This window comes from Lepisosteus platostomus, chromosome 10, assembly GCF_059453375.1.
Source record: "Lepisosteus platostomus isolate fLepPlt1 chromosome 10, fLepPlt1.hap1, whole genome shotgun sequence".
Taxonomy (NCBI): Eukaryota; Metazoa; Chordata; class Actinopteri; order Semionotiformes; family Lepisosteidae; genus Lepisosteus; species Lepisosteus platostomus.
In genome coordinates this window covers 51,934,351-51,948,906 of record NC_142620.1, presented here as the reverse complement: position 1 = coordinate 51,948,906, position 14,556 = coordinate 51,934,351, and the positions used below count along the sequence as shown (strand labels likewise).

The following is a 14,556-nucleotide window of genomic DNA, read 5'->3' as shown; positions in this document are numbered from 1 at the left end:
TATGAACACTGTGTGCTTTGTGAACACCTGCCCCCGCCAACCAACACCAGCGCTGCAGCCTCCTTGAACTGAAACAGTGCTGACAGTTTCCAGTCTTGCAACTTTGTTCTTTTTGTTTTCGCGTTGGAGTTGGTATAAAGTGGGTTTGCTTCTGTTAGACAGCTGCATGTCTCAATTTTCCACACGGCAGCTGACACAAACTTCATGGTGTAGAGACAAGTGTGGAAATAAACAGGTCCTTCCTGCAGTCCCTTAAAAAAGGGGGGGGGGAATCCCTCAAGAAATGCACATCTCACACATCTGCTTGCTCAGAGAAAACAAACATTTTCTTTTCAAGCCATCGGCTTCGTGCACTGTCCTTTTTGTAAAGCATTTACGCTAGTTGGAGTTTTTCTGTGTTAAGTCTTTCAGTTAATATCTTGTGATTCATTTTCTGATATTTTCCAATTTGTTGTTACTCACTAATTTCTGACCTCATTTGAGATTTGATTGTATTGGTTTCTATTTTTAATAATACAATTTTAAATGGATTTCGGAAAGGAAACATTTGTACCTTGGTTGCACAGTTTACAGTAGGTGACTACAGGTGCAATATGGGTTTATTAAATGTCTTTATGCTAGTGTTCTGTTAGTCGTGAAAAGGGGCTCTGCTTTTCTGTGGCAAGCTTGCAGCACACTGGTTTGTGTCAGTGTGAGCAATGTTCTGCTCCTTCTGTAGATGTCAATAACAGTGACTCTTTCACTCTCACCCTGCATGAAAGTGACTGAATGCTCATTTCTTCCAATGCAGCACTCACAGTTGCTCCAGGTCCTGCTTTAGATGTCTTTGCCAATGATCACAAATGCCAACAGGTGATTTCTGGATTGTTGGATGTCAGATAATGCAGGTAAAGTTTGCAGTAATGACTGTAATACCCCTGCTGTGTCATGATACAGGTGCACAGCTGAGCTGAAGGTTGTATTTGTAGAAGATCGATTTTGTGTTTGCATTCTATTTCGAGACGGGTGTGATTTTCCTTTGCAAAATTCAACCCTCAGGAACAGCATGTCTAGTCAAAAATTCAGTGCAGTTGTGTTTCCACAATGACATAACAACTATCTAATTACTAAATTTAAAATAGCCACCATAAAACAGTACAGACTTTGACTTTTACCAAGTTGGTACTAGGATAGTAATTAATGCATGTAGTTAATATGGCATTGTAAAATGAAGGGTTTTTTGAGTCAATGGCATACTTAGTCCTTTATAGGGCGGAGCGGTGGCTCTGTGGCTTAGGATCTGCGCCTGTGACTGGAAGGTTGCCGGTTCAAATCCCGCGGCTGGCAGAGGAATCCTACTCCGTTGGGCCCCTGAGCAAGGCCCTTAACCCTAACTGCTCTAGGGGTGCCGTACAATGGCTGACCCTGCGCTCTGACCCCAAGCTTCTCTTCCTGTCTGTGTGTCTGTGTCTCCATGGAGAAAAAGCTGGGGTATGCGAAAAGATGAATTCCTAATGCAAGAAATTGTATAGGGCTAATAAAGAAACATTAATGTTTTGTCCTCTCACAACTTAGCACCAATTTCTTATTCTTTCTTGGTACCTCAGATTTCTTAAGAAAGAGACTTGTTTCGGCCAGTTTTTCTTTTAAAAAATAATTTTATTGCAAACACTTAGTGTGTCAAGTAGCACATTTCTGTGATAGCTTACACAGGGCACCGCGGTGTCTCTCTCCTTGTCTCTCAGCTGGCTGTAGACAAGGAGACACTGGGAAGTCAAAGAAAAGCAGCTTCTAACTATGAGAAACAATCTGCACACAAAGCATCTACTGTGGCTCCGAGCTTCACACATGGGAGTTATGGGTAGGCCGAAATTAGGCCTTGACTAGTTAAAACTTCAACTCGTCTAGCAGTGGATAACTACAAATCCCAGAATCTAGGCTCCCATTCCACAGAAAAAGGAAGCCTCAAACACACTGAACCAAATTCAGGGACCTGGTTTGTAGTTAGCAAGTAGCAGAAATTCAGATTTAATCTCACAGTTTGTTTGCTTCTGTTCCTATTCAAAGTTCTGAAATGGAAATAAATAGATAGTTGCAAGATGTAGTATTAGGTTTTGTAAGCCAAACATAATGCAAACCAACTTAAATAGATATATAGCACATTTATACATTTGTATCTCAAAGCGCATGATAAACATACATAGCTTGTTTTCAGTGTTGATTAACAAAGAAACCAACATTTAATATCTCACAGTTTTGCAGCAATGTTTTTTACTTTGCTAATTTTCTTTATAACATTGGCTCAGATGAAAATAATATCTTTCAGAATTTATATTTTCTAGTAGTAGCCCCCAGTTTCAAGCAGATTACTACCAAACTAGTGGTTGATGTCAGATTTCCATTAGTTACGTAGCATAAAGTCCCCGGTCTGGTTCACTATCCAACAATGAGTTTGCATTCAGTGGTTTGGGCTGAAGGTTTGATTTCATCTGTGCTCATGTGAAGTTCAGCTGAATAAGTCTGTGCTCCTGTCATCGGCCAGGGAAATGCGTGTCCTTGTGATATGTTCTATTCCTGAGTCTGTGTCTGAGCCACAGTGATACAGGCTGTTTTGGCAGTGTGGAGATTGTGTGCACAAGTGTGAGGTGGAGCAGTCTGGGGCATGAATCTTGCGGATCCAGTGTTCAGTCCACACCACACGTTCTGAAATTCGGTCAGATTTGAATTTGAATTTGTCTGAAAGGTAGACAGTGTGTTTCTTCTCCAGATTGCTGTGTGGGCTAATCTTCCAGGAAGTGACTCCAGAAAAACAGGATCAGAAGTCGTTGTTTGTCTGCATTGCAGATAAGGGTGTGGTTTCCTTAAGTAATCATGATCAGGCTGAAACGCAACACGTCTCACAAGGTTCCAGCTCATGGGTGATATGAAAAAGTCCAGTCCTGAAGAGTCATGAGCTGAAGTGCTGAGCTGATGAAAACGAGCCTTTTATCTCTTCCTCCGATCATAGAGCCAGACATCAACAGTCTCTCGCCACTGAAGGGTTGTAGAAGATGAATTTACTTCCAAGTTGTCATTCATTTTATTATTTTCCTTTCTGATGTTACTGCAGAGACACTGCATGGTACAATACTGTTTGCTCTTGGTTGTAGAAAAAATATATATACTGCTGTAAAGGTGAAGCACAGAGGCCTCTGTCTCAGCCAGTGGAACCAGTAAAGGTGTCCCTCTGGCCCAGACATTGCCATGGAGTTCAAGAGGAGGTCAAACTCTAATGTCCCACTTCAGTTCCCCTGCATGTAACTGCTCCCTGGTTGCACATGGCTGCACAGGCTCTGTTTGCCTCTTTTCGAAAAGCCCTCCCTCCAGCCCAACTTCACCCTTGCAGCTGCCTCCCTGGTTCATTCCTTATAACTGAGGGGCTTGTCACAGCTGTCGTTTCCTCAGCCAGGCAAAGTAACGGCGAAGTGGCAAGTACACCTATCCCTTTAGATTCTTTGGCTCATTTCATCACTATTAGAATTTGACCAAACTTATGAGATACTAATAAGTGTTTGAGAAAACATCAAGTGTACAATAAGATTTTGTAAGGCTATCCAGCTTGATCTGGCAATTTGAATTTCTCATTTTACAAGTCAAACGTTTCGTGGGTGTAGCTTCCTCCTCCAACTGATTGACAAGTAAAGCTGCCAGTGGGCAGATTCTGCCTTCATGGCAGTATTTCTGGTTTTATCCTGACGTGCTTTCCCGTGCCATAATGCTACTGCAGAAGATTCACTTCCGCCGAATTTTTTAGTTGCTTCTGTTTTTGTTCTGTGCTTCTGCTGGAATAAGCTGGCGGTTGTCTCACCTCACCTGGAGGTGCTGTTTCCCCTCACCACTGCCGGAAGGTACTGTAGCTTCACCGTCCGGCGTTCTTAACAGAAAGGCAGGCCGGAGAGTGAGCAGTGCTCCTGCCCGGACTCAGATCCTCATCCACGCTGGGCTCCGGTCTCGGAGTCAGAGTTACAGTACACCTCACTCCGCTGTCTGGGTAACGTCTGGAGTAGGCCATTCTTCAGAGCGCTCTTCTCCCCCTTGGGGGAGGAGGGCGCCTCGGAGGTGGGGGGGGAGGGGGGAGCACAGATATGATCAGCTGGAGCCCCTCCCTCCCGCCTCCCTAGTCTCGGAAAGAGGAGGCGCTCTCCCGGCTCATGAGGCGGCCCCGGATGACGGAGCTGCCGTGCCGAGAGAGCTGCTGGCGGAACTCGGTGGTGAGGAAGTAGTAGATGAAGGGGTTGAGGCAGCAGTTGAGGCTGGCCAGGCAGAGGGAGATGGGGTGGAACCTGCGGACGGCGTAGCGGAGGGGGCAGTAGGTGATGATGTCCTGCCCCGACATCAGGTAGAACAGGAAGTTGACGTGGTAGGGCGCGAAGCAGAGCAGGAAGACGATGGTGCACATGAGCACCAGGCGAAGGGCCCTGCGCTTGTCGTTGGCGTCCTGCAGCATGGTGCCCGTCTCCGTCCGCCGCAGGGAGCGCATGATCCGCCAGGTGCAGGTGGCGATCACCGCCAGCGGGATGACGAAGCCGCACAGCTCGGCGAAGGTCATCATGGTGACGGAGAGGCGCAGGTCCAGCTTGCGCGTGGGCAGGTCCTTGAAGCAGCCGCTGCTGTTCTGGCCCGCGCTGCTCCTCATCAGGATGAAGGGCGAGCAGCAGGCCCCCACCACCAGCCACACCAGCAGGCTGATCCGCACGTCGTAGCGCCGCTTCCAATCCTTGGCGCAGAAGGGTTTCATGAGAAAGATGCAGCGCTGGAGGCTGATGCACATGAGGAAGGCGATGCTGGCGTACATGTTGAGGTACTTCAGGTAGAAGCACAGCAGGCACATGGCCTTGCCGAAGGGCCAGGTGTGGTTGACGTAGTAGTAGATGCGGAGGGGCAGCGACAGCACGTGGGCAAGGTCGGCCACTGCCAGGTTGATCATGAAGATGACCGCTTTGGTCTTCTTGCTGGCAAAGACACAAAAGACAAACAATGCGTTTAGCAGACTGTAGCGTGCGCGTATTTCACCTTGGTGAGAGTCGGCCTGCAGCTAGTGCTGAAGTCTTGAAAGGGGGAAGAAGAGCCAACATCTTTGATAACTCATTTCCAGTTTCCTAACACTTCCGTGCATCGTGCTGCAGTGCACAATCAGCAGGCAGAGGGATAATACCAAAGGAACTGACTGCTTCGTAACCCAGATGAACTACCCTACAGCCACACCCCCCTCCCCCCTCCCTTGGGAAATGGACTAGTCCGGGCTCTGCGTGGTCCGGGGGTCAGAGGTCACACACGAGGGCCCCGTACCTGATGAAGCGACACAGGATAAACAGCCCCAGGCTGTTGCCCAGCAGCCCCGGGATGAAGATGACCAGGTAGAAGACAGTGTAGAGGATGTAGATGCTTTCATCCCAGCTGCTGTTCTCTTGGCAGGTGCTGTTGCAGGTGACGTTGCTTCCTCGGCACACGGCGGCTGCTGTAGGGGGAATCATTCTGACTTCGCCGCTTCATTTACTGTGGATGTCTCCTCCAGAAATAAGACTCGAGGCCACCGGGGGTCTGAAACTGAATAGCAAGGAAGAAGAAGGTTGTTTTGCTGTGATGGAAGTGACAGAGAATGTCCTTGGAGCTGGGTTAGGGCACAATCTCTTTCCATTGCTGTTTCTCCCAGGGAGAGAATTCAGTAAGGACACCAGCACTGCATGTGAGCACCACTCCCTGCCCTCCTGCCCGATCTCGTCAGCTCTCAGGAGGTAAGCCAGGCTGGAAAACCGAATTACTGCTCTAAATGGTGGTTGCTGCTCGCCCAGTAGGTAGCGATCTCCCCCCCCCCACCTCCAAAATCAGATGGTCTAAAAAAGCACTGCTGCCCCATTGAGGCGATCAGGGCCACGTTCAGGAGGAACGGTCCTTTGGAAGAGGCATTAACACAAAGTCCAGACTGTCAGGTCATTAAAGATCCTACATCAGTGTTCATCAGAGTAGGGGTGTCATCCCCGGTGTCCTGGATAAATTCCACTCTGGGCTGGCACAGTCTCCCCTCCCTGCAGTCCCACCCTAATACAGCTGGTGCAGCGATTCCCCCTTCACCTGCTCTGCACTGGGGCTCCATCCCAGGTGGCGCAACACTGCAGTGGAGAGTGAGGTGGGTCCCCTCCAGTGTGTAAAGCAGGTGGGATGCTTTGTAAAGACACCTTTTAATACCAGCAATTATTCATGACGATTATCTGGTTGTCCATAAAAACAGAACACTGGGACCCCTTGCCAGATTGTTCCATTTTCTAAACTCCCAGGGAGTTCAACGCTTGCTCAGCTCGTGACAGGGAAAGAGAAAGCTGGGCGTTACCTGTCTGTAGCCGGCACACTTGGTAAATAACGACCCTGCTCAAGTAGGAGACACGTTTGATTCACTCAGGGAGCCAGGAGAGGAAGGAAATAATCAGAGTTAGCACTGCCCTTGCTCCTATCAGTGAGTGTGTTAGGGCTTTAGCCAACAAAGGTGATAGGATTCTTCTGCCGTTTGCTTTCTTAAATTCAAGAATTAAAAGATTGCATCAGTCTATTTCCCGATAAGCGTTAGCACACTTTTTATAGGCTTCGTTTTTGAGAACTCCTGAGCTGGGCATATGCACTTCCTTGTGATACAATTAGTATTTCCTGTCTTCTCTCGGGGGAGTGAGGGAGGGCTTAAACTGTTTCGCTAAAGGGTACATGACAGTGTTGTACACTGCCGCCTCAGTTCCAGGTTTCAAGCGGCGTTTAGAGAGGAGATGAACAACAGGGCATAAACAGAGCGTTTGTTGTGATCTGCCTCTTCGATGGCCATTCCTAGACCCGATTAGGCTGTGCCGTATCGTTGTGTCGAGGTGCTTGTCTGCAAGATCATCTCCGGCCCGTTCGAGTCCCAGGCAAATACTGATCTCAACAGCTGCGTCAGTCCGGATATCACCAAGTTCTGTGGCTATTTAAGACACTAACGTGTCTTTATTTAGCCGTCTAAAAAAATAAATGTCCACACTCTAGATTTAAAAAAAAAATCATGTGCGTTTTGCACACGTACCAAAATCGTAAATTATACCTCAGTGTGTGTAATCATATGAACCTGCACAGACCGCCCGGTCACAAGTTACTAATAAATTCAAGCCTACAAAGCACAGACGGTTTTCTTAACTTCCGCTGCGCCGGTATTGACAAGTTCCTGGAATTCAACTGACTTCGGCGGAGACGAGATTTGAGAAGCGCCGACTCCCTTCCTGTGCGAGTGCAGGGCGTGCTTACACATGTCGCGGGGGTTTCGGGGGGCTGTTGGTGAATGGCTCGCCGCTCATACAGATCTGGGTGCCGGGAGCCCTGGTGGTCTGGCATGTCTCTGTCCCAATCCAAGCTCTTCGTCTTTGCAACTGACTCACAGCGCCACGGTTAAGTTAACCCAGTCAAAAAAAACTATTTTGATGATCTAAGACCTAAAAACGAACTACAGTGGAAATGCTATTGCATGTGGGTACGAAGCCAGGCTTTGTACTTTGTTTGCCCACGACGGGAATTGGTAACAGGTTAGTTTGTGGGATTGACCCTGCGGCGTGTCTGTAATCTGGAAGCAAACAGCAGGATGAACATCCCAACTGCCAGAACCACGTGAATGTACGCTCCGCAACTGTCGGGCTCCCGTGACTTGCTTTTTTTCAGCGAGGGCACTTCACTGAAGCTGCTCGTACAGTTCTTGTAACCTGCACACGGGGATTCACGTGAACTCGATGTTTATCAGTTCTTTCTGTTCTGCTTATGAATATTAAAATAAAAAAGAAAACTTTGAAGCTAACTAAGCGGGGAGTTCACAGCGGATCCCGGTCAAAGATTAGTCCGGGTCAGGCACTGTGCCTCAGAGACTGTAAAATCTCCGGGCACTGTCCTGACCCAAAACCCAACCAGCTGTCCCGGGCCCACTCTCTGATGTCCTGCTTCGCAATCGGACCTTGTTGGTCGATCTGCTCGGATCCCTTGAACTGAGAGGCGTGACTGCTGAAGTGTGAGGCTTTGAAAAGCAGCAAGCATGCGTTTAGGGGGGGAAAGGAACCAATTCGGATAAATAATTTCTTTCACAGTTACGTCTGTGCTGCAGATGTTTATCAGCTCTGTGAATGGTGAACTTGAAAGCCTCTGTGCAAAATTCGATGAAGCTCTTGCAGAAACGAAAGCGTAGGCACTGCGCGACATACTGAGTACAAAGCAATTAAAATATTAAAAACACGGCTTAATACGGCCAAACTAGCCGGTATTAAATAAGAACTATCCGAACTAGGAATGGCGCTATATATTTATATTATTATAGATTATTATATTTCTACCTGCATTACATTCTAAGAAACTGAAACTCTGTACACAAATCTAAGTTATACAAGTGTGTGTGTGCACAGCCCAGGGAAACAGAAAATGTATTTTGTTAGAAGCCGATGTACTGTAACTGCACGAGGTGACGTTGTTATCGCACCATGCAGGAAGTGGGCTACCTTTGTACACTCCGTTACAAGGAGCAGAAGGTCTTTTAGTAGATTGTTGGCTATGGTAAAATTCAAACACCTCTCACGTCTTCAAATAGTGCTTGGCCCTCTCCCCATTATTAAATGAATAGTAAATCCATTCTCCTTCATCGGCTGCGCTGAGGTGATAACAAAGCAGCTGGGTGAGGGGTCTTCGGGGCTTTGTAACTGACACACATTTGTTTATTGTTTGTCACACTGCGGAAACACGTATCTAGGCATCTGCGTTTATTAGTAAAACCGAGAACCCCGTCACAGGGCGGTCATGTCCAAAATGGGTTCACTCCCTGCTGTGCGGCGGGTATGTCGCTTTTGAACCGGTGGTCCCTGATTGTCCTGCAAAAAAAACCTTTGCAAGAGGCTGCTCTCACGGCGAATAACGGATCAGAGCTGGAATTTCCCATCCTGCCACCCAGACGGCCACGATCCGATTGCACGTGTCTGTAGAGGCGACGGGGATTATCTCTGACGTTGTCATCTACTTTTCAACACGATTGATGGTCTCCGTTGCTTTCTCCGAGTTTTCATTTTTTCTTTTTTATTTCCTCTTGATGCATCTCCAGACGGAGTTGCACCAGAGCCGGGGGTTGACGTGGATATACCCCTGCGCTCAATTTCGACAGCTCTCCCGAAAGGATACGGTGCGAGGAACTGCAACACCGTCTTGTGCAGACCCCCCTCAGAGGGGTACAGTCAACTCTGAAAGATCTATTCTGTACTTCACGACACGTGATGAAAACCACACTCTCTGTGGCTGAGCGAGCCGCACGAAGCTGTCAGCTCTAGAGATTCATTTTGCAAAACCGAGCAACACGGGCAAAAAAAAAAAATACCCACACAGTTACGTACAGGTCAGCGTGTGACTCAAGCGTTTCACATGAAATCAAAACACGAGGCGCTGTTTGTGAAAGTTTTCTTTGAATTCCTGTTTTTGTATATACAGTATATATATACACTTGTATTTTTCAGTTATGCAGAGCTAACAGCTTGGCGGCTAACAGTTTTCAGAGATGATGACATGCACGGTGCCTTTGTTGTGTATTGTACAGAGTTGTTCCCGTCAGACCTGGCCCAAATTCTTTTAAAATATCACGGCGAGTTCATCATAAAAGTTTGATCCAAAGTGATTCACAGGAGCTGGCTCTGCTTCATATCTAAACACAGAAAACAAAGGTCCTCGCAGATGAGCTGATGTGCTCTGCCATCAGCTTCACTCGCGGCCAGTACCTGCTGTACCCTCTGAAGGTTGCCGTGGGCCAGAGGCTGACCCGGCAGGCACAGGGTTCAAAGAGGAACCACCCCCAGGAAAGGAATGGCAGGGCCGTTCATAGACCCAGTCAAACTGGATGGTCTGTCCAAAATAGAAGGAAATAGAAGACGATAGAAAGGAACATAGAAAATAGAAGGGCAAACCCAAGTGGATATGGGGAGACCATACACACTCCACACAGAAGGCACCCCTTGCCAGGACCCCTGTGCTGTGAGGCAGCAGGGCTAGCCACCAAGACCAGTCTATCACTGGATATATGCAAGATCCAACAGGCACAAACCGATTAGTTGTCCATTAAAACTTGTTGTCTTATTTTACATAAGAATGTTTATTAATATGGACTTCTGCTTACAATCTTATTATCATCATTGTCGTTTTTTTTTTTCCCCTAGGAAAATCTCTCGCACATGGACATGTGCATTAAGCACAAGCGCAGGGGATGTTTTTTTGTGTGTGTGCGTGTCTGCCTGATGACTGTTGGAAGCCCCTACAAGTGAATTCAAGCTCATTCAATCTTCAGAGGCGTGACATTTGCTACAGGATGTCCTTTAGTTAACGTAACGCCTACTAAAGTCCACTGCGCTGAGGCAGGGACCATGCTTTGCTGTCAGGTTGCTAGGCAGTGTAAAAATCTTGCGGTCAGCCGTGTTGTGTTGTGTGGCAGTGTACCTCAGAAGCAACGCATTGAGCTTCTTGCTTATCGTGGCGCAGCCAAGCCAGATCTCCTTTCTGCAGCAATCACGTTGAGTAGACAAGGCGTGACGTGGGAGTCCCAGCATATTTCAGAGACCTGGGATCAGAAACATCCTGAACTGATGACACGACCCTCATCATCAGAGTGTTGTACATCTGCCCTGGGCCCATTGTCAAGCTGTGCGCCTTTGCTATTGGTCCGAGACACGGGATCCCAGTCAGTTCCAATTCTGTTGGCAGTGCTTAACCATTTCACCTGTCTTGCTCCAGATCTGCTGATGGTGCTCTACACAATTCCTTGGTAGAGTAGAGGCAACAGGTGGCTGACAGGGCTGTTCTGCTCCCCCTCTCACCCAATGTCTACCACTCGTCTCCCGCTGCAGAAAGGTCAGTGGTTTGCTGGTCTTCTCTTGCAAACCGAAAGCATCAGCCTTCCACATGTGTTGTTGTGTACATGCGGTACACTCCTGCACGCAAATATGGCTGCACACCCTAAGAGTCAAGTCAGGTTTCAGCTGCAGGCTGCGGGACTACCGTTTTGCTTGCAACTTTGTCATAAAGGAATGGACTTGCACATTTGTACTATATCGTTCACATTCTGAAGTAATGTACCGCTTTCAACCTGAATTGCACCATATGATACAATCCGAAACCGATGAAACGATGGCTCTAAAATGTGTAACTAAACACTAATTTTTTTAGACCTGTCGATACAGTTGTATTGGATAGGTTGATCAATAAAGACCACGTATTTAGCAGAATGAGGAACCACACATAAATTATTCTTAATATCAACACATATTGTAGTCATACTGTCTTGCAGTTTTTCAAAGGGTTTTGCAATATTGAATTGAACAATTTCACACAATCATTCTTCCTCTCACCATTGAATCATGAACTAGCACTGGGGTTTGGGAAAGACTTGCAAACAATCTTTTTCATCCTAACAAAACTGTTTGAGCAGCTCTAGTTTTTATCTTCTCTGGGAAGAGTCCTGCAGCTTTGTGGTGAATCGCAGAACAGCCCCTGATTTCTACGGTACAAAGGATCTCTTCTGCATAGACCTTGATGTAGAGGTGACTCCCATTGATGCCAGTGTATAAAGCCCCATAAACCTCCATAAAGCCCAAACTACCGCAGCAATATCGGTGCACTCCTAAACCATCCCAGCAATTTATTTACTCAAGTGTGGGCAAGTTTATGACTGATAGTTTAATTGTTTTACATACTGTTTTCTGCACAATGTGCTACACTAAATGCATCTAGGTGAGGTCTGCAGGGTGAGGGAGCTCACCGCTTCCTCGTCCTACCGACAGTGAACAAGCGAGTCCGAAAGGCTCACCCGGCACAGACTCTCAAGTATGGAAATATTTGCGTGCCTTACCTTTCTTCTCTGCGAGCACAATGTCGCTGTCCTCTTTGGAGAGAGACCCAGTTTTCAGTGCGCAAAGAGGAAGTGCACTGCTAATTATCTTAAGCCGTCTCCCCACTCTCCCCTCCCTCCTTCCCCTTAGCCACCACGAGTGACGCTGTTGGTGGCGTCAGCCTCCTAGCAGCAGATAAACACAAATGCATCAACATGTGCAAAAGTGAGAGGAGTAGGTACCTGCTAGAGAGCAGAAGCCCGCTTTTTTTTTTTTTGGTGTTGCTATTTTTAGCAATGCAAGAAAAATGACATCGCACCTCCAAACCCGTTTTGTCAGTTGTTAAAACTGAGTTAACCAGACCAGCGCTGAAATTCATTTTCATTTTCATAGCCCTCCTTTTTTCATGTAAAGCTGAGTCCTAATAGCAGTATTTCACCCCTTGTCTGTACAGTCCCCAGACCATTTCTGAGCCTCTGGCATTCCTGTGCCTGCAATCCCATCGTCTACTTTTCTGATTTATCCTCCTGCTCCGAGTATGAGGCTGCTGCTCTCTCCAGAAATTCCCTCTGTTCCCGCAGTGCAGCACAGAGATTTACGCCTGGGGTCCTAAGAGCAAGCGTGAGTGCATGAACCAGGCTCTGGTCAGCCTAAGAGATTGTGAGCAGGAGCAGCTAATCTGGGGGAATCCCTAGGTTTCTGAGTCTGCAGCAGCACCTCTGCATCAAGCGCAACAAATACATGCTCAACAACGAAAAGTTATTGGAACTCCAAATTTAACTTGTGGGGTTTAATGCAAGGACATGTGTGTAGCTGAACTGATAGCATTTTGCCATGGAAAGATTTGACTTAGGTTTTCTTTTTCTTCAGAGATAAAAAAGAAAGAGACAGTATTGCCTGATTTAAAAAAGACAGCAGGACCCACAGCACCTCCGTTTTTGTGTTTGGTGATATTATTCCAGGCGTTCAGAAGCATAAGAACACAAAGGCAGATGTCTCAGACTAAGCTCAGACGAAACTCTCTTTCTTGTTTTGTAAACAATTAACAATTCTAACTGAACCCACGCAGTGTTTCCTAGTGGTGGCAGACAGACAACAGCTATGCGGTCAATATCACACGAAAACTTCACCAGACTGCCACACTGCAGACAGACCTGCAGGGCAGCATTCACAGCGCTCTGCAGACACATCGCCTACCTTTCTTGTCTTCTGTGCCAGGGCCCTTGCAAGAGAGGACCAGCTACAATAGCTGTGTTGTGGTGGCTGGAAATGAATGTGATCCTTATCTCCTGTGGTGAGCAACAGTTCTGAATGCACCAGCACTATGAGTAAGTTGTCTGTAGCCAACTGTGGATTAGATAGTACAGTCAACAACTTCCCATTCTGGTGGCGTGTCACTTCCCTCAATCAGACACACCATGGCTGGAGGTGTTATTCCTGTTCAAGTCTCTGTGGATAAAAATACAGGAGTTATGCAAACAATCAGAGAGAGCTACGCCTATTCCCAGCACCCAGATGCTTGTGAGGCCACAGGTATCAAGGTCAGATTTTATTACCTGTTTCTCCGAATGTAGCAAGTGCTGGAGGGCCATTTTCATGGGCAAACACACACTAACAGACATGGTCCCACACACGTGCAATCTCACATACACGCATACTAATATGCACATGCTCGGACATGGTTTCCACACAAACAGACAAGGTTCTGCACACATATTCAATCTCACACACATATGCTAATAATCACTTGTGCACACACATGCACTCTCACAGACGCGTACAATATCGCACACATGTACGCTCACACGCATACTCAAGCACAAATACACACAGTCACACACAGTCTCGCATGCACACACACACAAGTGTTGTACGGGTTGTTTTGTGACCGTTTTTCATTAAAAAAAACATCTGTAACTGAAATTAGCCGTGTGGGGCCAAGATTGAGGTGGCGGCCAGGAAACGGGAAATTACACAATCAACAATTGGCACATTGGCACTTAAAATGCAAAAACCTGTAGATCTTGTATTGCGTAACTTTGAATTCAATTAATAACCATGCATGATCTGCCCAAATATGAAATATAGTACATGGAAATGTGTAGTCTGAAGAAGAAGAATACATTTGTCTTCTGTCCTCCCAGGAGTTTGTTCCCCAGGCTCTGTCTGTCTTCAGCAAACTTGGCTCTACGTCAAGCACAGCGGCCCTTCACATTGTTCCACAGCTGATCTCCTTTGTTACATTTCATCCACAGACTGGTTTCAGGGGAACGGGCTGACAAAGACAAAGACAAGATCCAGTCTTCCCCCTGCTTCCTTCCCACTGTATCAAAATATAAAGCTGGTTCCTTCGACTTGTATATCTGGGCCATTAGCCATGCTGGCTACACTTTGGGTTCATTATTGTCAGTTAATTGCCCACAGATTTGCAATTCAGTCAAATCAAGGCTTTGTCCTGGTATTTAAGGCAATACATGGGCAATATGTGAATAAATAGTACATTTAATTCATGTGTAATATATATATAAGAGTTGTAAATGAAGACACATGACAGGCAGAACTGAAGAGGTGGTAGTTATGAGTTGTTTTCCTTAAAAAGAAATGTAAGTCAGAGTCAGATTAATGTTCTTTCTTGTCTACCACAATGCATTGTCAAATCATGTAAATGTAAAACAGCAGATCAGAGGGAAGT

General features: G+C 46.7%; 1 protein-coding gene across 2 annotated transcripts; it reads right to left on the bottom strand.

Moving 5' to 3' along the window:
- Positions 1-1,617: 1,617 nt before the first annotated feature.
- Positions 1,618-13,279, bottom strand: p2ry10 (P2Y receptor family member 10). 2 transcript variants are annotated; one of them, XM_088597119.1, is made up of 3 exons: positions 13,062-13,279; positions 5,308-5,565; positions 1,618-4,970 (listed from the first exon to the last, which is right to left on the bottom strand). In XM_088597119.1, exons 2-3 carry the CDS (start codon positions 5,490-5,492, stop codon positions 4,136-4,138), a joined length of 1,020 nt encoding a protein of 339 aa, XP_088453245.1. In that variant the 5' UTR covers positions 5,493-5,565; positions 13,062-13,279; the 3' UTR covers positions 1,618-4,135. The 2 variants fall into 2 exon arrangements, with proteins under 2 accessions (XP_088453245.1, XP_088453244.1); XM_088597118.1 differs by lacking the exon at positions 13,062-13,279 and adding an exon at positions 11,885-12,038.
- Positions 13,280-14,556: the final 1,277 nt, after the last annotated feature.